A 21,782-nucleotide genomic window follows, 5' to 3' on the forward strand; every position below is an offset into this window, starting at 1 on the left:
CTACCACCCTTTAACAAATAAAGCCGTCCAGCCTGAAAGCTTCTTTTCCTTTCTCTCAAGGATCGGATTCCAAATAGAAGTTGTTTTGTACAAAGTACCCAATGGCATACCCAAGTAAAGCATAGGCAAACTACCCACCCTGCACTGAAGGATATTAGCCAAAGGCTGAATATTACGCACCTCCCTAATAGGGACAATTTCACTTTTCCCTACATTCACCTTCAAACCAATAAAAGCTTGAAAACAAGTCAAAACTAGCCTAATAGAAAGAATCTTCTCTCTAAAGGCATCACAGAAAAGAATGGTATCATCAGCAAATAGAAGATGAGAAACACGAATACCAGTAGAATTAACAAGACCCACATGAAAACCTTGAATGAAACCTCCTTCCTCAGTTTTCTTCAGGATATGACTTAAAACCACCATGATCAACAAAAAGAGAAGGGGAGACAAAGGATCGCCTTGTCTGAGATCTCTAGAGCTACCAAAGAAACCAACAGGAGATCCATTAACCAAAACTGAGAAGCGAACGGTAGAGACACAAGTCTTAAGCCATCTCCTCCATCTATCCCCAAATCCCATCCTCTCCAATAGATAAAACAAAGCGTCTCAATTCACATGATCATATACTTTCTCAATGTCTAACTTACACACCACCCCCGGAGTACGACACTTCAGTCTACTGTCTAAACATTCATTAGCAATAAGTACTGAATCCAAAAATTTTCTGCCACCAATAAAAGAATTCTGTGACTCCGAAATAAGTTTATCCAACACCCGCCTTAATCTGTTAGCTAAAACCTTAGACAACAGTTTATACATACAGCCCACTAGGCTGATAGGCCTAAAATCTCTGATACTTAAAGCATTATTTTTTTTGGGAATAAGCTCCTATGGAAATGATCAAAGAATGCCATAACATCTATTTCCACTACACTCCAGCATTTTTGAAAAAAAGCCATAGTGAAACCGTCAGGACTTAGGGCTTTATCACCCTCCATCTCATGAAGAACCTTTACCACTTCCTCCTTAGAAAAATCCCTCTCTAATTCAATCCACTCATCCTCCTCAATTCTAGCAAACTCTAAACCATTCATAGAAGGGCGCCAAGTATCTGACTCAGTGTACAACCTCTGATAAAAATTGACCACCTTAGACCACACCTCTTCCTTATCCTCATAGAGGACACCATCCACCTCAATACCCCAAATATGATTAGTTCTTCTATGGAAGTTTGCAACCCGATGAAAGAAGCGAGTATTATTGTCCCCTTCCTTCACAAATAAAATCCGGGACTTTTGTTTCCAAGAAATCTTCTCCAAAGAGGCAAGATGAGCAATCTCACCTTTAATCTGAATATGACGAGTTTGATCTTCCTGAGAAAGCCCAGACAAGTCCTCCCTAGCATCCAAACCCAGCAATTCAAATAAAATACATTTCTTCCTAAAGGCCAGATCCCCATATTGCTCCTTATTCCACTTTTTCAAGTCCTCTTTTAGAGCTTTTAATTTATGAGCCAGAATAAAGCTAGGAGAACCTAAAAAGTAATATCCATTCCACCAATGATGAACCCTCTCTACAAAATTCTTTTCTTTCAACCACATATTCTCAAACTTAAAGGCACTCCGACCTTTATTGACACTACCTGGCACCACCAAAAGAGGGCAATGATCAGAAACTACACGAGGAAGTACCCTTTGAGACACGTTACCAAAGTGATCTACCCAATCCACCGATGCCAAGGTTCTATCAATTCTTGATATACAAACTAACCCCAAATCTCTAAACCAAGTAAAAGAAGCCCCTTCAAGGGGTAAGTCCACAAGGTAATTAGCCTCAATGAAGTCTGAAAAAGCAAACATAGTTGGACTAAAAGCCTCACAACCAAATCTCTCACTCGGATATCGAATGGTATTGAAATCCCCAAATACACACCAAGCTGTATTCCACTTGGAGTGCATTCTTGAAAGTTCTTCCCACATAGCACCCTGCTGATTATCCTCATTAGGCCCATACACTTCTGAGCAAGCCCATACAAAATCATCTACAACCCCCTTCAGTAACACATTAACAGAAAATAGACCAACAGAACAATCAACTTTTTCAAAAACTCTCTTGTCCCAAACCAGTAACACCCCCCCTGCTGTATTGACTGCATCAAGAACAACTCAATCTAGGAACAGACTACCCCAAAGGCTCCAAACAACAGAAGAATTTAAAGAAGACAATTTTGTTTCTTGAAAGCAAACTATATCACACTTCCACTCATTGAGTAGATTTTTACATACCTCTCGCTTCTGAGAATTATTTAATCTCCTAACATTCCAAGATAGCAGCAGTAAACTCATTTAAAACTGGTAATCGCCCCTGTACCTACCGAGAGGTCTTTGTTCCTCCTCTTAGAAGCTACCCCATCATAATTAATAGAAGAAATCAAACTTTGAGTTCCCTAAGCCCTTTCTACTTAGAGTTCACAATACCTTTAGAAGACCCAACACTAACAACATCAACACAGTCTTGTTTAAGAAGACAAAACAGAGTCAAACATTGATATTCATGCTTAACAATAGGAAAACCCACAATTCTATAGAAATTTTTCATCAGGCTACAAACCCATTTTGAATTTTTCACCGCTGACCCAAGAACTTCTCCCTCACCACCTTCCTGGATCACCTCCAACTCCTTATGATCATTGGGATCCCATTTAGATAAAGGTGAGCACTCCAAAGAACCATTCTCGTCCTTTCCATGAAATAAATGACTAGGATTAACTTCACTGTGCTTCCACTGGATCAAAAAATGCTCAGGCCCTCCCTGTAACCTCTCAACTCCATCCAAATGGCTTGGCGACACTGGCTCAACAATAGGATTGCACCATTTTTCTCCCTTCTCACCTGAAACCACTGTGGAGTCATCTCTCTCTCCAAAACAGAGACCCTCCTCGCTACCCAGGCCCAATAGAGGAGAAAAAGAGTTTTGGGTAGCTCCCTGATGCCGAAGATCAGAAGGAACCACAAACCCAGGTCCCATCGGCTCTGCCGTCAACCCAACCTTCCAAACACTAGCTATCGGAGTCTGGGTCACTTCCTTCAACCTTCGATTTGTCACCTCCACACTGGAAAACCCAAAACTGGACCCCTCCGTCACACTCGCCGACAACGCCGATGTCACCGGCAACCCAGAAGCCTTCGTCACACTCGCTGGCACCGCTACTGGCATCGGCGACCTGGAAGCTAACCTCGATCTCCCTCTTGAGCTCTCCCCTTGAACCTACGTGATTTAACCATTGTATGACTCTATTAAAGGTACAAGTTTGACCATATTACCCTTAAGTGAAAATACAGTCTCCACGGGCTGGGCTTTGACAAGCCCACCAGATTGGTTAATAAGTTTTGGCCCACCACTTGAAACCTTGGGCCAACTGAACTCCTTTGTACCTATACAAGTTACAGAATGTTTCCCGCCTTCAGGTTTACACACTCTCAAAGCCAAAAAAGTAGGAGTCAGCTTAAAAGTAAAAGCCCGTGTGGATCTGCCATTAATGACTGAAACTTTGCCATTTAAACCTGAACCATTTACTGTAGGGACTCCAAGAATCCCGTTTTGCCCCAAAATTGCTCCAAATTTTTCAAAATTCCTGAACTTTTGCTGATGACCATAAGCAGACAAAAGTTTCCCACTTCAGTTACCACCAGCAGACTGACCACCTCCATCACCACCATTTTTGGAGGATACATCAGCCAAAGAAACCGGTTTAGCACCAGTGAAAAAATTCCTCTCTCTGAAACAAAGACCAACTTGCACAGTTGGAGCTTGCTGGTATCATAACACACCCTTGGTGAGCCCCACAATGGTATTTAGCTATGACCACAAAAACACCAGCCTTATTCAACCTCCCAGTAAATTCCAACAACTTGTTATTTTCCTTGAAACGTTTGCAAATGGAAACTTTCCCTGGAACCCAATCACGAATATCAGCAAAACAAGAAAGGATCCACTCCAATCCTTTACATCCTACCCAAATAGTGCGCTTGACATGCCGGTTGCTCTCATGTATAGCATACGAATCATGTCGCCCACCATTGAAAGAAAAAGAGAAAAGCTTTGCATCAACACGAAAAGGAATCGTTCTCCCCCCCTAAACCGAAGGAGGTGGAGAGCTAATAAGGTTTGAAGCTGGTTTGGTATCAGTTTTAGGTAAGGAGATAATGGGTAACAGTGGAGGTGTAGGCTCAGAAGGTTTAAGAGGCAATGTGGATGGTTGTAAGGGGTGTGATGGTGGGCATAAACTAGAAGGGATAGAGGGATGACAAAAGGTGTTTGAAGGCAGACCAAAAGGTGGGAGTTGAGGTGGAAATAGAAAAGGATATGGAGGGAGGGAAGGAATATGTGGGACAGCCGGTGGTAGGAAGGGGAAGAGAGAGGGAGTTGGGGGGGGGGGGTGGTGGTGGTGGGGGGAGGGGGAGGAGGGGGCTCATGGCATCAGGTTACATACACACAAACACACAAATATCAAAATGTTTAGTCTCTAATATCCTACATAATATTTATTAGTTTAGATTACTCATCTACATTAATTTAATTTAACTTATATACAAGTTAATTCTTTCTTTAACAAACTCTATTATAACTCATCTTTGTTATTAATCTTCAGTTAATTTAAGTGTTAACACAATTTAATTTAAAATATACTAACCATCACTTTACAAGTACAAAATTATTGTGAAGTGGGAGGGGGGTAAGGAGCGGGATTCAAGTCTCCAAGAGTAAAATTATATCTTGTATTAAATAATTTTAAAAAAAAAAAAAAAAGACCAAATAACAATTTTGATGAAAACTTAATCAAATTTGACTGCCTAAAATGAGAAATCTTAAACTTTTGACCAAAATGAAAACAATCTCAAAGTTGATAGGTCAAAAGTATAATTTAATCTTCCACCAATATACTTGCTTTTTTTGTTTTTTTTTTTTGGGGGGGGGGGATATAATGTAAAAATATTATTGTTCCTTATATGCCAAATTACCTAAATGGCAATATTATATATATATATATATATATATATATATTTTTTTTTTTTTTAAACTGAAAAAAGGGCCTTGTATGTGTGATCATTGACGCTACCCACTTAAGCCCAAATTCAACATGGTATGAGGTATCCCAGAGTACGTTAGGGCTATTCATGTCACAACACAATATTTCTTCACTAAAACGTGTGACTCAAACCAACACACCCCTGCAAGCATCATGTGACACCAGTCTGAAACTCCTGGCAATGCACTGCACTCCTAAGGGGCACCTAAATGACATCTTCAAAATCAAGCCAAAGTTCAAATTCATTTTATCGCATGTAGAGTACAAAAATTTCTAATACAGAATTATGTTATATAGGATTTCATTCCTATGAACTAGGTAAAACACCAAATTTTATTAATATTTTTTTTCCTCTTTTTTTTTGTTACAGTTAAAAAAAAAAATATAAAAGATAGAGTTGTTTCAATTTTTTTTTTTAAGCATTCATAAATTTGTGACTTTACTAAATTTTATTTAAAAAATTAAAACATTTAGATTTAATTAATTAACTATTTAATTTATTTATTAAAAGATCTAGCTTAATCAATGTGCTAATGACAAAAATACTTTTTTTTTAAAGAGAGTTTCAACCCATGGGAACTCACATATTTTAATTATACTAGTGTAATACACACATATACACATACTATTGAGTTACTTGGAGCAAGGTTTGTAGTTAGCATGTATTATGATCTAAACACTTTTAAAATTTTATTTTCAAATTATATTAACTTAAGCATCTAAAAGAATTTTAACTAATAGAGTTTTACTTTGAAAACTATGCAATTCTAGTGGATAAGCCTTGATATACAATCCACTAATATGTAACTATAGTCGGAAAATTTGAAGAAAAAAAAAACTCAAAAAGTACCATTAACTTAATTTGATCTTGTGAGGAACTCAAAAAATCAACTTATCTATTACAAAGGGGAGTCACTTCCTCCTTTTGTGTGACATTTTTCCTCTTTTATTTTTAGGATCTTGTTAACAAATGCCTTAAAGCCTTGGATAATGAACTATTTTAGAAAATAATTATATCACTTTGATAGAAAATATAAAAACCTATCAAATAAGTCAATTATTATTTTTTATTTTCCAATAATTTTGTTTCTAAAGTGTATAATTAACAAATGCCATTAAAGCATTTGTTAATGTAGGGATAAGGGCCCGAAATAGTATATTGGGCATTGGGCCTTGTCCGAGGACATCGATAGGTCCAAGGACAAGCGGGTAGTTGTTAAACATTCCCAATTAAAGTCTCAAAGATGGGGAACAAGTGAGAGGTTATCCGAGGAGGAACTACTCCTCGGATATGATGAATACAGTTCACAATATGTACTCCATCTGTTAGTGTAATCCTCCAAGAAGCTCCAATGATAGAGACACGCTTCAGGAATATACGAGAATGAAGGAAACCTAAAAATATCTAAGGGAAAGTTACCACCACCGTATTAAATGCATTGAAACTACTTTTCTGGCCGCATTTATGTGAAGAAGACCTCTGAATAATACTACCTCGGCTACCACAACTCACAGAAAACCAGAGAGGGTGTCTGATGGGACAAGTACTCAAGTCAGGGTTCTGATGATCAATAAGTGGAGGGTGAAGATGATCCAAAGGAGGATATATAAGGTGAAAGACTCTTCATGAAGAAAGGATGAAAAAAAGAAAGAAAGAGAACACTGTAGTAATCCAAGTTGTTTCTGTATTCAATTGTGATCAATATATATAGTTACAGCCTCCTTGGACTGAAATTCTATTGATATCAATATATCTTGTCTATACCTGATTATCATTTAATATTATATTAACCGTTGTTCAAATCATTAAGACCTAGTTCTTTGACCAATTCTCTACAAATTTATTGTATTGGGCTCATTAAACCAAGATTCCATATATTTTGGGCTTGGGCCATAAATCGAGACCCTACAATTGGTGCCGTCTGTGGGAAAGAACTTGTCTGATAGTGAAAACAACGGTCAAATATGGCAAATTCAAGCTCACATCAAGTAGAATCCATGGCATCTCAACGTGAAAATATCTTGAACGTAAGAAAGATAAGGAGGGCAGCATGCATGTTATGCACACAAGCAAAAGTCACTCTCGAGTTGGGAGGCACGTCTCTCAAGAACAACACAATAAAGCTATGCAAAGGGAAATCGACCAGCTCAAGAAGAAGTTACACCATGCACAACGAAAACAGACTCCCACCCCATTTGATTCCTCCTCCGACGATGAGAAGGATAGCGGTTATCAACATAGATCAAGGACTCCCCCTAGCGAATCCTTCTCATATGAAGAAGAGCATCATAGTGAACGTCGATGCAAAAGCCCTATTCACAGAGGATTGGGAAATGATGCGATGAGCAAAACTTTGAACCAGATTGCCAAGTCACCGTTCACGCGTAGAATCGAGAGAATAGCTCATCCTCGTCGTTTCCATCAGCCAACATTCACCATCTATAATGGGCGAACAAACTTGGTGGAGCGTATGGGCCATTTCAATCAGAGAATGGCTATCTATTCTAAGGACGAAGCCTTGATGTGCAAAGTGTTCCCATCCAGTTTGGGACCCGTGGCAATGAGATGGTTTAACGACTTGAAGACAGGTTCTATAAATTCCTTCAAGGAGCTCACTCGAGCGTTTGGCTCCCGTTTTATCACATGTACGAGGGTCCCTCGGCCTTTAGACTCCCTACTGTCTTTGTCCATGTGAGAAGGGGAAACCCTGAAAACGTACTTGAACAGGTACTGAGAGATGTATAATGAGATAGAGGGTGACTTTGAAAATGTCACCATCAGTACTTTCAAAAGTGGCCTTCCAGCCGAGCATGGTTTAAGGAAGTCCTTAACAGGAAAACCAGTCACCAGCCTATGCCAACTTATGGACCGTATTGACAAGTATAAAAGGGTTGAAGAAGATCAACAACTGAGTAAAGGAAAATCTAAGGTTATCCCTTAGGAGATGAGAGATTTCAAGTCGAACCGATTCAATAATAACCGGCTTCGGAGAGATTTTGCTGAACAATCAGGGTCTACCAACACCCAGACCGTTAATGCAATATTCCGAGAACCGATGCATTAGGTTCTAGAAAAGATTAAGAACGAGCAATTCTTCAAATGGCCAAATAAGAAGGCCGGAAACCCTTTGAGACACAACCAAAGCCTTTATTGCCAATATCATCAGGATTAGGGACACACCACGGAAGATTGCTGGAATCTTTGGGATCATTTGGACTAGCTTGTCCGAGAAAGGAAGTTGAAGCAACTACTGCACCATTCTAGTGGCCAGACAAGGCAGACAATTTCGGATCCACGGAGAGATTCTTCTTTAAGACCTCCTCTGGGAACGATCAATGTCATCTTCGCTGCCCTCGGTAGGACCGGCTCCTGTCCCTCCAGAGTAATGTCGGTGGCTCGGCTATCGACCGAAGACAGTAATTCAGAACCAAAAAGAGCCAGAATAAAGGCCCCGTTAGTCTTGGGCTTCTCGGCCGATGATAAGATCGGAACTATCCAACCTTATAACGATGCTTTGATGGTCACACTCAGGATAGGGGGTATGATGTGAGAAAAATGTTGGTAGATCAGGGAAGCGTTGTTGAGATAATGTACCCCAACCTGTACAAGGGGTTGAATTTGAAACCCGAGGACCAACAGCGTACGATTCCCCACTAGTAAGTTTCGAGGGGAAGACAATTACTCCAAGAGGTCAAATTAGACTGCCAATACAGATCGGTTCGGATGTGGTGGAAGCAGACTTCATTGTGGTGGATGCTTATTCACCTTATACGGCTATTGTGGCCAGGCCTTGGCTCCATGCTTTAGAAGCTGTTTCTTCTACCCTCTACCAGAAGGTAAAATATCTGTTCAACGGCCAAGTTAAAGAGATTGTAGGGAATCAATCCATGGCTAGATAGTGCATGGTGGCTGCCATCTTGCATAGGCCCAATACGGAGTCCTCGGCCTCTGTTGAAAGGAACTCATAGCAATTAAGAACCCTGGTAATGTCCAACAATGAATCAACCGAGGAAAAGAAGTGTGAAGATCTAGAAAATGTTACTGTTGGTGATGATCCGAAGAAGTTCTTTCAGGTCGGCTCCCAGCTGCCTCCCCAAGAGAGACAAAAGCTAATAGAATTCCTGAGAAAAAACGTGGATGTATTCGCGTGGAATGCTTATGAAGCCCCAGGGGTGGACCCAAGTTTCATTTGTCACCACTTCAATGTTAACCCATTTGTTACTCCCAAAAAACAACCTTTTCGGCGCTCATCTAGAGAACATTCTGACATTGTCAAAGATGAGGTGACGAAACTTAAGCAGACAGGGGCTATCAAAGAGGTTTTCTATCCTGAATGGCTGGCCAATACTGTGGTAGTAAGAAAAAAGAACGAAAAATGGTGAGTATGCGTAGATTTCACGGATTTAAACAGAGCTTGTCCGAAAGATCTCTTTCCTATGCCTCAGATAGACCAGCTGGTAAATGCTACTGTAAGCCATCCTCGGATGAGCTTTTTAGATGCCTTTCAAGGATACCATTAAATACCGCTAGTATTAGAAAACCAATAAAAAACAGTTTTTGTTACTCCCACTGGAAACTACCACTACAAGGTAATGCCCTTCGCCTTGAAAAATGCAGGATCCACCTATCAAAGGATGGTGACTAAGATGTTTGAACCTCAGTTGGGCAAGAATATTGAAGTCAATATAGACGACATGGTAGTGAAGAGCAAAGTGGTGTCCGAGCATATGGGAGACCTTGGAAGCATTTTCGAAATACTAAGAGAACATAAGTTACGCCTTAATGCCTCCAAATGTTCTTTTGGTGTAGGATCAGGAAAGTTCCTAGGCTACATGAACCCACCGGGGAATTGAAGTTAATCCCAACCAGGTTAAGGCAATAAACGATCTACAACCACCTTGGTGGCTAGGCTCCTGTCCTGAGGCAGAAGCAAAGGTTGTTCCAGGGTGTTAACAACGTAGCCCGCTTTCCTTTTCTAAAAATCCCTGATGAAGGAATCCAAAGGGAGTGGGGCCCCATCCAGTTCAAGCACAGGATTCCAGACTGGAACCCTAGGGCGGCAATCAGTAACCATGTCCGCACCCAAGCCTTTTGGCATGTTCTTCCTTTATGCCCCTTTAGAGACCTTTGCTCCTTTCTGGGGCTCAAGGTCCTTGGGGGCTATTTCACCCTCCTTGGACACCTCTTTCCCTTTTTTCTCCATTTTCCTTTTCTTTTCTAGCTATTCTGAAGGAAAAGTATGAGTAGGGAAGGGAGTGGGAGGTCGAGGTTGGACAACTACCTTAAGGGTAGACCCTCCTACATGTGATTCCAAAAGCTCGAGAAGGCTAGTGTTCTTTTTGCGTTAAAGTAACGTGGCTTCTGGAACGTTGGATGGCTTTTGGCTGTTACTCGCTTGAGTGGGAGATAGATGTGTGAAAGTGGCACCTAGAGACTCTGTAGGAAGAGGTTGATCAAAGACCTTGAAATTTTCTTCAGAGTCTAAAACTTCAATTACTCTGAATGTTTCTTCTTCGGGAGTTGAATGTGAGGAGGTTGCTTCTTCCTTGGTAACGCGCTAGGTGGGCCACTCAACCTGGTGGGTACCTTCAGGTGGAGGGCTGGTAAGGAACCGAGGTATTGTGATGTTGATTTGCTGCAGCTGGGATTGAAAATTGGATGAGATGGGCTTATATTCGAGGATGATGTAAGCGGCGCACAATTGTCCGTCCATATGAAGAAAGATCTCAAATCGGAGTATCCTGGTAAGATCGGGTTCATTAACAAAGTTGAAATTGGGGGTTGTAAAATTCTTATCTATAGAAATCTGAAAAACAAAATTATAATTAGAAAATGGACTTTCTAAAAAATATATATATCTCCAAACTATAAGAAAAGAAAGAAGAGACGATGAAATTAAAGTGTTCACTGTTAAAAAAAAGGGTACTTAAACCTAAAACACCCCACCTGGTTACCCCTCTCATGTTGGATAATGAAGACCATCATGACACTCACCTGAGACTATCAAAAAATCTTGGTCCATGCCCTTGTTAGATTCAAGGAGACACGAGATAAGCCTGACTTTAGGAACCCTAGTTTTGAGGTAGCACCCCATACTCTTAAGATGTTGGTAGTTATACACCCAGTTGATGTCATGATGGGTGAGGTTTACCCCCATCTTTTCATTAAGGGTGTCCACACTACCTAATATCCTAAATAGGTTTGGGGAGTATTAGGTCAGGCAAAGTCTATGGGTAATCAGAAAATCCCTAGTCACCCTCCCCATAGGGATTTTCATTCCTCCCTCTATAAAGGTGATTATAGGGATCACCACATCCCCCTTTGATCTTAGAGCATACCATTCACCAAGAAGGCAATGTCGTATAGAGACCCCAGGTGGGATATTATACCAAGCCTTAAAGCTTTCTATACCCTCAAGAGTATCTACTAAGCTAGCAAACCTACCCATCTGAGAAGTAAGAGAAGACTGTTGAAGAGTGAGGTGGAGAATAGGAGGCCGAGGAAGAAAGGATTCTAAAAGTCAATATATGAGCTAAAGGGTACTTATAGAGAAATAGGAAAGGAGCACCTCAAACTGCTTCTTGAGAGATTGGAGATTCAAAGAAATGGAGAATTTATATTCCCCGCACACTTTATATAGGAAGAGAAGATGAGCGGGAAAGTTCCCGCTCGAATTTCCATGAAAAATCTCTACTGCGGGATTCTCTTCGCATCGTAGAACGTGGGGGACAGAGTGCCGTGTGAAGCAATTAATAGGGCGTTGCGGATGCCGAAGCATCAAGAACGTATACAGAGCAAGTGAAAAGACATTACCACGTGGGAATGTTCACCGAGCGTGTGAAGTTTGGAAACCAAAATCAAAACCCCACTTTCCTCAAAAAATAAAAATGGTGGAGTTTTGAGGGGCTATTGTGGGGACAAATGAGCCAAGTAGGAGTATTGGGCCATGGGCGATGACTGAGGATACAAGGGAGCTCAAGGATGGTCGAACAGTAAGATAAGTATGTGGGTCAATAAGTCGAGGACAAGGACAAGTAATTACGAACAAATGGTGTCTCCCGAGGATCCAAACTTCCTCAGGAAGCGTTGTGGAAGGTTGGAGCCCAGTCGCCTAGAGAATATTGTGCAAAAGGCAACCATACTTCTAAGGATAAGTTTCAGATAAAGGAGTCCACAGTAAACTAAGAAATATCTGAGAAGAAAGTTGTTATCACCACATTAAATGTTCTGCACCTAACCAATTGGCCACATTTATATGGAAATGACCCCTGAGCAAGGATATCTCAGTTCACAGCTACTTACAAAGCTTCTAGGAGATTTCTGATGGGTACAAGCATCTAAAAAATCTCCTGCATGATCAATAAGTGGAAGGTTGGGATTGAAAAGAATAGTACCATATAATGAAATGGCCCTCGTGGAAAATGGGGCAGGGGATCTAAGAGGAAAAGAAAGAACTCCTTGTACTTAGAAAAAGCTTAAGTAAATATAAGAACACTTCATCCTCAGACTTGACCGAGGAGTGTTATTCCCTTCAAGTTGTATTTTCTTATCTTTTTGGCATGAATCCAATCTATTGTGGCCCATATTTGATTTACTGAGTCTTTTACCTGTAAAATCCACTCTCTAACAAATATATTGTTTTGGATTTATTGTGCCATCATCCATTTTCGTTGGACTAAGGGTCTAATTCTAGTCCTTACAATTATTAAACCTAATTATATGTATAAGAGAAAATATTACTATTAAAATAAAAATAATTATATGTAAATATAAAAGTTAATTTTTTTTTAATAATATCAAAATTACCCGAGTCCCTTAAAAATTTTATAGACTTTTACATAAAATAAATTAACTATGTCATGGTAGTATAAATCTTGGGTCTTTTTGTAAATCTCGATTTATTTTTTTTCTGCTTGAATGGGAAAAGAAGAGGAAAACAAAGGGTAAAAAAAAAGAAGAAAAAGAAAATTACACTTTTGTGAAGAGTGTTTGGTTTTGGATTTTTCTCTTCCTACCCCCCAAGCGTGCGGCACCAAGGAAAAGTCGAAAACGTTTCTGACCTGTTACGGCCCCCGCCTCCACCGCCATAAACTGATTCACAATTTTCATCATCATCGTCGTCATCGTATTCGCACAAAAATAAACGCAGCTATTTCAGAGAGAAGAGAGAGAATTTCTATATTGCTTACTAGGGTTTTTGCAGAGAGAGAGAGAGCTGTGGTGGCTTTGAAAGTTTGAAACTTGAAAGAATAACGATGGGGAAGAACGAGAAGACGGGGCTGGGGAGGGCCCTAGTGAGGCAACACAACCAGATGATACAGCAGTCTAAGGAAAAGGGTTACTTCTACAGGAACCAGCACAAGAAGGTTCTCGAATCCGTCACCGAAGTCAGCGACATCGACGCCATTATCGAACAGGCCGACGAGGCCGACCGCCTCTTCACTCAAGACCACCCTGCCCCCAACCTCCTCATCAATCTGTCAGTTTTCTATTCTCTCTCTCTCTCTCTCTCTCTCTCTTCCTTTTCATTCCCATTCACTGTTTATTATTATCTGGATTGTTAATTTAATTATTGTCAAGTTGAATACAAGTATATGACTTTGGGTATAATAGAATTACATGATGGAAAAGAATACATGTGGCCGACCCTGATTAGTTTGTTGAGGATCCATAGCCAACCCCGAAATTTTAGGACTACGGCTTGGTTAGTTGGTTGTTGTTACTTCCTTGAATAACATATATTGTCCATATGTTGTTGGCATTGAAAGTTAAAAGCATGTGTTGCTGAGCTGATTCATAGGCAAGTGATATCATGGGAATGTTAAAAAGAAAAGAAAGAAAAAAATGATGGAGAGGAGAGGAATGTCCTTTTATGTAATCAATGAGTGTGTTTTTATGGATTTTGTTTGATTGGGCGTGTGCATTAGGCAGTGTCCCATTGTATTTGGAGGGAGCGGAATAGTCATATTTTTGAGGATGAGGAGCATTTGGTGGATCAGCTCATAGCTTTATTTACAGGGATGTTGTTTGACTGGTCTTGTTCTTGGGGATTCACTTCTCGTGATTTCGTTCGGTTGTTCTTAGATTCCCTTCTTATTTGTACATAGTTTGCTTTCTTTTGTGTTTTTGTATATATTTTTTAGTTACTTCGTTCTTCTTGCATGAAGTAGCCTTTATTAATAAAATTTTTATTACCTATAAAAAAAAATGTATTTAAGTTCACTACTTTTTCATTTTGAGGCATTTCTTCTAATGATTTATGTTTTTTGTTCAGCTTAGTAAATTTACAAGCTCATCGGTATTACGTATGAATGTGCATTAAGATCAATTGATTTTTGTTTGATGCCTATTTTGTGGGAATAGGGATGCAAGCTCTAGTAACAGTAACAGTGGCATGACCCCTGAGGAAAGGAGAGAGCAACAGATGAAAGAGGAGGCACAACATGCCAGCAGTCTTAGAGTTCCACGCAGGCATGTGTTTCTTCTTCCCTTACCAAGTTGAAGTTTAATCAAAGATTTATATTTGTGCAATTAGTTTAAAAGGTTGTATTTTTCCTTGTAGGCCACCATGGACTGCTGAGATGTCTGTAGAACAGCTTGATGTGAATGAAAGACAATCTTTCTTATCATGGCGCCGAAGCCTTGCAAGGTTAGGTGACTATGTCTGTTTCATGAATGTATCAAGTGTCTATTAATGGGTGCGTTTGTATAAGCTATTGCGAAACGGAATTTTGGGTTTAAAATGAGGGTTTGTAAAAAAAAATTATGAGGAGTTGCTGTTGCAAAATGGCTTTTTGGGTTTTAATAACGTGTTTTTAGGTTTCCAAATCTCTTAACCAAACGGATTCAATATACACACCAACATACTTCCATGAATGCAATCCATGAGATAGTGCAGTGTCAAGTGTTGCTTCATATAACTTAAATTTTATCATGAAATGCTTAATACAGGTGAGAATTTTACTTTATCCACTTAATTAAGAATTTTTTTTTTGGCCAATCTATCCACATCTTTTTACTTCACTAGAAAATTAGCACGTGATGTATCTTAAAAAACTGTTACAGTACCGTCCGACAGTCCGAGGATGACCCAACTCATGGTGGCATGCTAGTCTGGAAGGGCTAGAAAGACAAATCAATTAAGTTCAGAATCCATGTAGTCATAGCTGAACTTAAGAGGTAATTAGAACTCCAGATAATGATGAAGCTGGAAGGGAATTTACTCAGTTAAAAACTATGTAAACTTAAACTAGTAACTTTGTAAAGACTGTCACTTTAGTAAACGATTATATATTATGACATTGCTCCATATATGGGATATGGATGGCTTTGAAGTACCCTTGATAACAAGATGTAATGCAGCTGTAGGAAACTGGCTTCAATCTGCTGGGTAAGTTTTGTTTTTGATTTTTTTGTTTTCCAGATATTTTTTCTCAAAATGGTTTTAATTTGGGGATTTTGAGTGCTCATGCGGTTTGTTGGTTTCATGTTTGGCCTTATTTACTTATGTTTTTCTTTTTATTGGTTTTAAATATTTGTATTAAAACAGAAAGAGAATTTACAAAGAGACCAATTGAGTATACTTGATGTATACCTCAAGGATCCTTAAATTAAAATACAATGCAAGGAAACAATGAAATCATCTAGTGTTGTGGGTCTACTCTCATCCAAAGACATCCAATAAAATAAGGACTCTACATATTGTGACTTGAGTCTGTCCAAAGATAATTCCTGGTCTCAAATGTCCTATTTCTCTCCCTCAGTAAATTCACATTAAGCAAGAATGGACAGCATTGCAGACTTTTCCTGAAAATCTTGGAATTATGTCGTGTAGCCTGCAAATTATGTTTTTTTTTATTCCACATGCCGATAGATTTGGGAGTGTGGCTTTTCAGATTTCGTTCTTCATTGTCTTTGTGTTATCAGTGGGTTGATACAACATTTTGTACTTATATCCATGATGATGTGTTAAGTGTTCTAATTAACGTACGTAGCATTCTAATAGTAATGTATTTGCTTCAGACTTGAGGAGAATGAGAAGCTTGTTCTAACTCCTTTTGAGAAGAACCTGGATATCTGGAGACAGCTCTGGCGGGTGGTTGAACGTAGTGATCTGGTAAGGCCATATTGTCTTTGATGGTGTCACATCGAAAATTCTAATTTCAGAATAGGAAAACAGTTTCTTTGTAGTGTTGTAATTGTTAAGATTTGTATTGCTTTTGGCCTTCAGATACATGCTTGAACATCCACAAGCAGTTAGTCCAACAGATTTCCCATTAATGGTTTGGAAAAAGAAACTGTAAATAGATTAGCTCAAGCAGTTTGTACAGTGTGCAGAAATATAGAGAAAATTTTAATTTAAAGTTCCTTTCATTTGTCAAACTGTATAAACATTATTAACTTTTCGAAGATCAGCCAACTTCTGCCTCTTACAATATTATGAATTTACAAGATATCACTACTTAAGAATGGACATGAGACAATGAATTTATGAAATGGCTGAAAAAAATTGTTACATTTGTCTGGCCATATCTTTTTGGTCTATTAAATGGCTGTAGAAGTATCCTGGAAAGATAGGAAAATTTCATACAGCACATGTTAGTTTTGGGTTTACCTACTATTTTCATATAATCAGCTCTCACAGTAAAAGAGACTTCTAATTGGCTTTAAACACTGCTTTCTAAACGATTGGGATGTCAAAAGTTAATACAAGATGTTAACAGAAATATTTCATTCTTAAATAGACTTAATTAACTATTAGGAATGTAGAAATTTTGTTGTTCTGACATTTATTTGGGGCTGTAATTGTAATGATATTCCTAAACCACTTTTATTTTGGAAATTGTTGCTCTTTGCATAAAAATATCTCTTGGGCTAAGCATATGATTTTGATTCTTTTCCTACTCTTGTTCACCAGAGATGTTTGTTAACCTTCAGCATTATTATCCAGGCAGTAATTTTTTATAAACATGCCAGAAATCTACTTATCATATAAATAATTTAACAAACATGCCAAAATATTGTAAATTAGGTGTCATTGCCTGTAATTGTAAGTCTTGTTTTATTTCACCAAAGATGCTTGTAGGCATTTGGTGATTACATCTGGCATTAACTGCTCTAATGCATGTTTGGAGTACGTTTTCTTGAAGTTTTAGCTTGTGGTCATGCTTCATGACCTATCTTTTTTTAGCATTGACCTTACTGGCTGATAGCAATTTTTATTCACTCGTTATGTTGATGCATGCAATCTACCATAATTATGAAATCCTGTTAGATTTGCCTTTTAAAGTCTCGAGTTAGTATTCCTTGCACACATCAAGCATTCCCTTTCTTCTTTGCATTTCTTTTTATGGAACACATTGTATCCTTCATCTTAAATCACATGATTTAGTTTAGGTTAATACTAATTTCATTCTGTTCTTTTCAGCTTGTAATGGTTGTTGATGCCCGTGACCCGCTGTTCTACCGCTGCCTTGATCTTGAGGTAATTCTCTCTCTCTCTCTCTCTCTCTCTCTCTCTCTCTCTCTCTATATATATATATATATATATATCAATCATTTAGAAAATACTTTTAAGTTACAGTAATTTGACGTGATCCGGGCTCTCTATTTATTTTTCTAATTTTTGTAAATATGATACCTCTCCTAGATTTGAGAGAAACTGAGCAAGATTGTGTGTAAAGATCTACGAATGAAGCACATTACCCAAACCTTGGTATTTCAAAATTTACTTATTAAAAGTGAAAATTCTGATTCTTTACAGTCTTGATTTAGTTTTGCGCCAAGTAGGGGAAGAGTCTGATGTTTAATTTGGGGGTCTGAATTAATATCTTTTGTTGCTCTGGTTAAATCTATTAAACTAATAATGTTTAGAATGCTTTAGAATGTCGAAGCACAGTATATAAATTGTTGATTGTTCTATAATATCAATGTCAATATATAAACTTTATTCAAAACTTTGAGACCAAGCTTTTTAGTTAGCTATTTTAATAATGAAGATGGCAAGTGCTTTCTACCCAAGTGATGTGTTATGGGTTGGAGGAGTAATAACCTGCACTAGGTGCTCAATTTGTAGCTTGGTTAAGTTGTTTTGTTGTATTCATGAGGAGTTACAGGTGAAAGGAAAGCTTAAAAAAACTACTACTTGATAAGTTGTAAGAGACAATACAACATAATACAGCAGTCACTGACATGCCAGCTATTATGCTATGAAAGTGGATATGTAGGCCTCCTATCCCTACCCAATCCAAGAAGCAATAGTAGTTTATTTTTTTAGGTAAATGAGAAAAGAATTGAACCACTTTTCTGTGATAAAGTTCATTTCTGTGATGCATTAGTGTTATTTCTGAGTATTTTATTTGTACTCAGAGAATAGAGGGATGAAGAAATGTTTTAACCTGTCAATTTCATCTGTGAATAAACTCCTAGAAATCTTAATTGCTTCCTCCTTTGTTGGTGGAGATTTCATGACTGCATAGCAATATGGGTATGACATTGAATTTCTTTGAATGCAGGCATATACACAAGAGATCGATAAGTACAAGCGCACGTTGCTTCTTGTTAATAAGGCAGATCTGTTACCATTTTCTGTCAGGTTGGTATCTGCATTGCATGTCTTTGTTGCAGCGAAACAATTCTTTAGTTTTTTAACCTGTTAAATTGTCATTGCTTTGCTCTGCCTGCAGGGAGAAATGGGCAGAATATTTTCGCCTTAATAACATTCTCTTTGTGTTCTGGTCGGCTAAAGCTGCTTCTGCTGCTCTGGAAGGGAAAAACTTAAGTGACCCATGGAAGACACAAAATACCTTTCAGAACATGGATAACCCTGATACAAAAATATATGGAAGGGATGAACTTTTGACCCGTTTACAGTGTGAGGCAGAAGAGATAGCCAAGATGAGGCGGAAATCAGGTTCTAATGGTACAGGCTCATCTAATGTTCAATCTCCTCGTGGAAATACTGCAGTAACTTCAGCATCAAAGAATGTAGTTGTGGGATTTGTTGGCTATCCTAATGTGGGGAAGAGCTCAACAATCAATGCTTTGGTGGGCCAGAAGCGGACAGGTGTCACCTCTACTCCAGGAAAGACTAAGCATTTCCAAACATTGATAATGTCCGATGAGCTGACCCTATGTGACTGCCCTGGATTAGTATTTCCATCCTTCTCAAGCTCGAGATTTGAGATGATTGCTTCTGGGGTATTGCCTATTGATCGGATTACTGAGAATAGGGAGGCTGTACAGGTAGTGGCCAATCGAGTTCCTAGACATGTCATTGAGTCTGTCTACAAGATCAAGCTGCCAAAACCAAAGCCATATGAGCCGCAGTCTCGGCCCCCTCTAGCATCTGAACTATTAAGAGCTTATTGTGCCTCTCGTGGGTATGTTGGCTCTAGTGGACTGCCTGATGAAACTAGAGCTACCCGTCAGATTTTGAAGGATTATATTGATGGCAAGCTGCCCCACTATGAAATGCCCCCTGGAATCTCCAATGAGGAAAGTGATTTGGAAGATGTTGATGAAGCAAGCTCATCTGAAGAGCATGAGTCAGATTCATCTGATATTGAAAACCCTCAAGATTTTCAAGGTGAAAATGCACCTGCTCTTGAGCATGTGCTGGAGGATCTCAATTCTTTTGACATGGCTAATGGCCTTGCTTCCAAAAAGGCTTCGAATAAGAAGCCTAAGGCGGCCCATAAACAGCACAAGAAGCCTCAGAGGAAAAAGGACCGCACCTGGAGGGTTGGGAATGATGATGGTGATGGAATGCCTGTAGTAAGAGTCTATCAGAAGCCAGTGAGTACAGGCTCTGTGAAGGTCGGATGAGGATATGGATAGATCGTGTCTCTCCTGTCAGTTTTTCGTGGCTACAAATCTAGTCATTAGCTGTTGGTTGTGGCTCTCTCCCTTTCTCACTCCCAGAAAAAAGAAAGGAGGGTAACGAATGAAAAGAAAATGAAGAACATAATTTAGATGGCTTAAGCAGTTGAGTAGTTGAAGTGTAGTTGGTGGTGTAAATAATGCATGCATTCGCATCATCATCATTATTATTATTTGCTGAATTTTGTAAGGAATATGACTTTGATGATATAAACTGTTATGTTTTTCGTACTGAGCGTCTAACTTCAATTGGAAATTTTAAGCCTGCTATTCATGCATAGAGACTATCTAAATTCGTGGGGCAAGACATCGTCACAGTACTAGAATCTGATGAACATTCTGATCAGTATCGGTCACCCCAATTTTATGGTTGTGATATGGCCTAAGATTTTCATATTTTGTTTGTCTGATGGTGTTTAATACCAGCTACCTAGTTGGAGCAAACAGAATATAACATACTGCTATGTGACTCTTTCTTTAGCTCTGATGATATGACAACCTTGATTTTTTCAGACATATCAGATAAAAAGGTATTGCGACCTTGACAAGCTGATCCACCATGTGATTGGTTAAAATATGCTCCAATTTTCATTTGAGGGGTACACTTGGGAAGTTGGAAAACAGAATGTCCATTAGTTACCAGTTAATGCTTATGTGATTTGGATTATAAGATAAAATTTTGACCATTTCTTATTTCAACAGATATTCACTCTGGTGAAAACCTTTTCTGTTAAAACTTTTTACCATGAATGTATGCATGGTTGCATACAGTTTTTTTTTTTTTTTTTCGTCGCATTAACACAATCTCTTTCATGTCTTTGCTACCTTCTTCACATCCTTTTATTTAATTACCTTTACGTGGATTTGGTTCTGATTACCTGTAGAGAAGCTGATTATTTTATCAAAGATGCCGAGAGCCTTGTGGTTAGTGGCACTATCAGATTCTCTTATAGAGGAGAACCTGAATTTGTATCCCACTTGTAAGAAAAGCAAAGAAAAATTATCAAAGAGGCAATATTTCATTTATGTTTCCTTGTCTAAGGTTTTCTTAAATAAAAATCATTCTTATGACAAATATTTTTCTGGGAATCAATTACACCTCATTTTAATCTAGGAACGAGGAAATATTGTCATGGAAAAATATCATACACGTGGAAGGTTCAGGCATTTGAAGGGTATCCCATAACATATCATTATATCAATACTTATAAAGTTAGGACAAACAATAAAGTAACGATGCAAAAGATTGACACCCTTTGCGGCTAGGTGATTTGGACAACACTTTCCCTCACTAAAGATGTGTATCACATTTATCTGTCTATTCTTAGTTATGCCCTGCTAGCAGATACCAAAATATAGTTAGTAAAAATTCTAAATAAACAAGTAGGGAATCATTTTCAAGAATGATATTTGAGAAAGCAGTACCCAAGCTAATCTTAATCCTTACCTTAAATAATTCCGCATTGCAACTAGTACTGTAACCAATATTTAATGAAAACATTGTTAAGTAGAGCACTTGGTTCTTTTTTCTTTTTCTTTTCTTTTTTTTTTTTAAATAATTTTTTTTTTTTTAAAAAGGAAAAGAAAAGTAGAGCACTTTCTTCTTATGCATCAGGATTCCCTTTCAATTATTAAATCATGACATCACTCCTTTTTTATTTTTTTAAAATAATCTAGATGGAATTCAGTATTTGATTCCTTATTTAACCACAGCATACTTCACCAATTTATTATAAAAATAAAAAAAATAAAAAAAATAAAAATTCCCACTACTTTGAATATGCTTTCAAAAACCTAAAATTGAGAATG

General features: G+C 38.4%; 2 protein-coding genes across 2 annotated transcripts; one reads left to right on the forward strand and one right to left on the reverse strand.

Moving 5' to 3' along the window:
* Positions 1-3,030, reverse strand: LOC115950430. Its single transcript, XM_031067629.1, has 3 exons — positions 2,481-3,030; positions 1,014-2,152; positions 1-585 (listed from the first exon to the last, which is right to left on the reverse strand). The coding sequence occupies exons 1-3, from the start codon at positions 3,028-3,030 to the stop codon at positions 1-3; spliced, it is 2,274 nt and encodes a 757-aa protein (XP_030923489.1).
* Positions 3,031-13,062: 10,032 nt separating this feature from the next.
* On the forward strand, positions 13,063-20,251 carry LOC115982403 (GTPase LSG1-1-like). The gene is made up of 7 exons (XM_031104992.1): positions 13,063-13,572; positions 14,457-14,564; positions 14,656-14,742; positions 16,116-16,209; positions 17,521-17,577; positions 18,608-18,687; positions 18,779-20,251. The coding sequence occupies exons 1-7, from the start codon at positions 13,349-13,351 to the stop codon at positions 19,917-19,919; spliced, it is 1,791 nt and encodes a 596-aa protein (XP_030960852.1). The 5' UTR covers positions 13,063-13,348; the 3' UTR covers positions 19,920-20,251.
* Positions 20,252-21,782: the final 1,531 nt, after the last annotated feature.

Source organism: Quercus lobata, chromosome 1, assembly GCF_001633185.2.
Source record: "Quercus lobata isolate SW786 chromosome 1, ValleyOak3.0 Primary Assembly, whole genome shotgun sequence".
Classification (NCBI taxonomy): Eukaryota; Viridiplantae; Streptophyta; class Magnoliopsida; order Fagales; family Fagaceae; genus Quercus; species Quercus lobata.

Excerpts from the sequence above, each read along its gene's own strand:
- LOC115950430 (XM_031067629.1), bottom strand. The coding sequence starts at position 3,030 with ATGGGACCTGGGTTTGTGGTTCCTTCTGATCTTCGGCATCAGGGAGCT. Across the intron at positions 2,153-2,480 it reads TAGTGTTGGGTCTTCTAAAG|TCAATACAGCAGGGGGGGTG; the intron begins GTATTGTGAACT and ends TTCTTGATGCAG. Across the intron at positions 586-1,013 it reads CTAAGGAGGAAGTGGTAAAG|AGGATGGGATTTGGGGATAG; the intron begins GTTCTTCATGAG and ends TATCTATTGGAG.
- LOC115982403 (XM_031104992.1), top strand. The coding sequence starts at position 13,349 with ATGGGGAAGAACGAGAAGACGGGGCTGGGGAGGGCCCTAGTGAGGCAA. Across the intron at positions 13,573-14,456 it reads CCCAACCTCCTCATCAATCT|GGATGCAAGCTCTAGTAACA; the intron begins GTCAGTTTTCTA and ends TTGTGGGAATAG. Across the intron at positions 14,565-14,655 it reads AGTCTTAGAGTTCCACGCAG|GCCACCATGGACTGCTGAGA; the intron begins GCATGTGTTTCT and ends TTTTCCTTGTAG.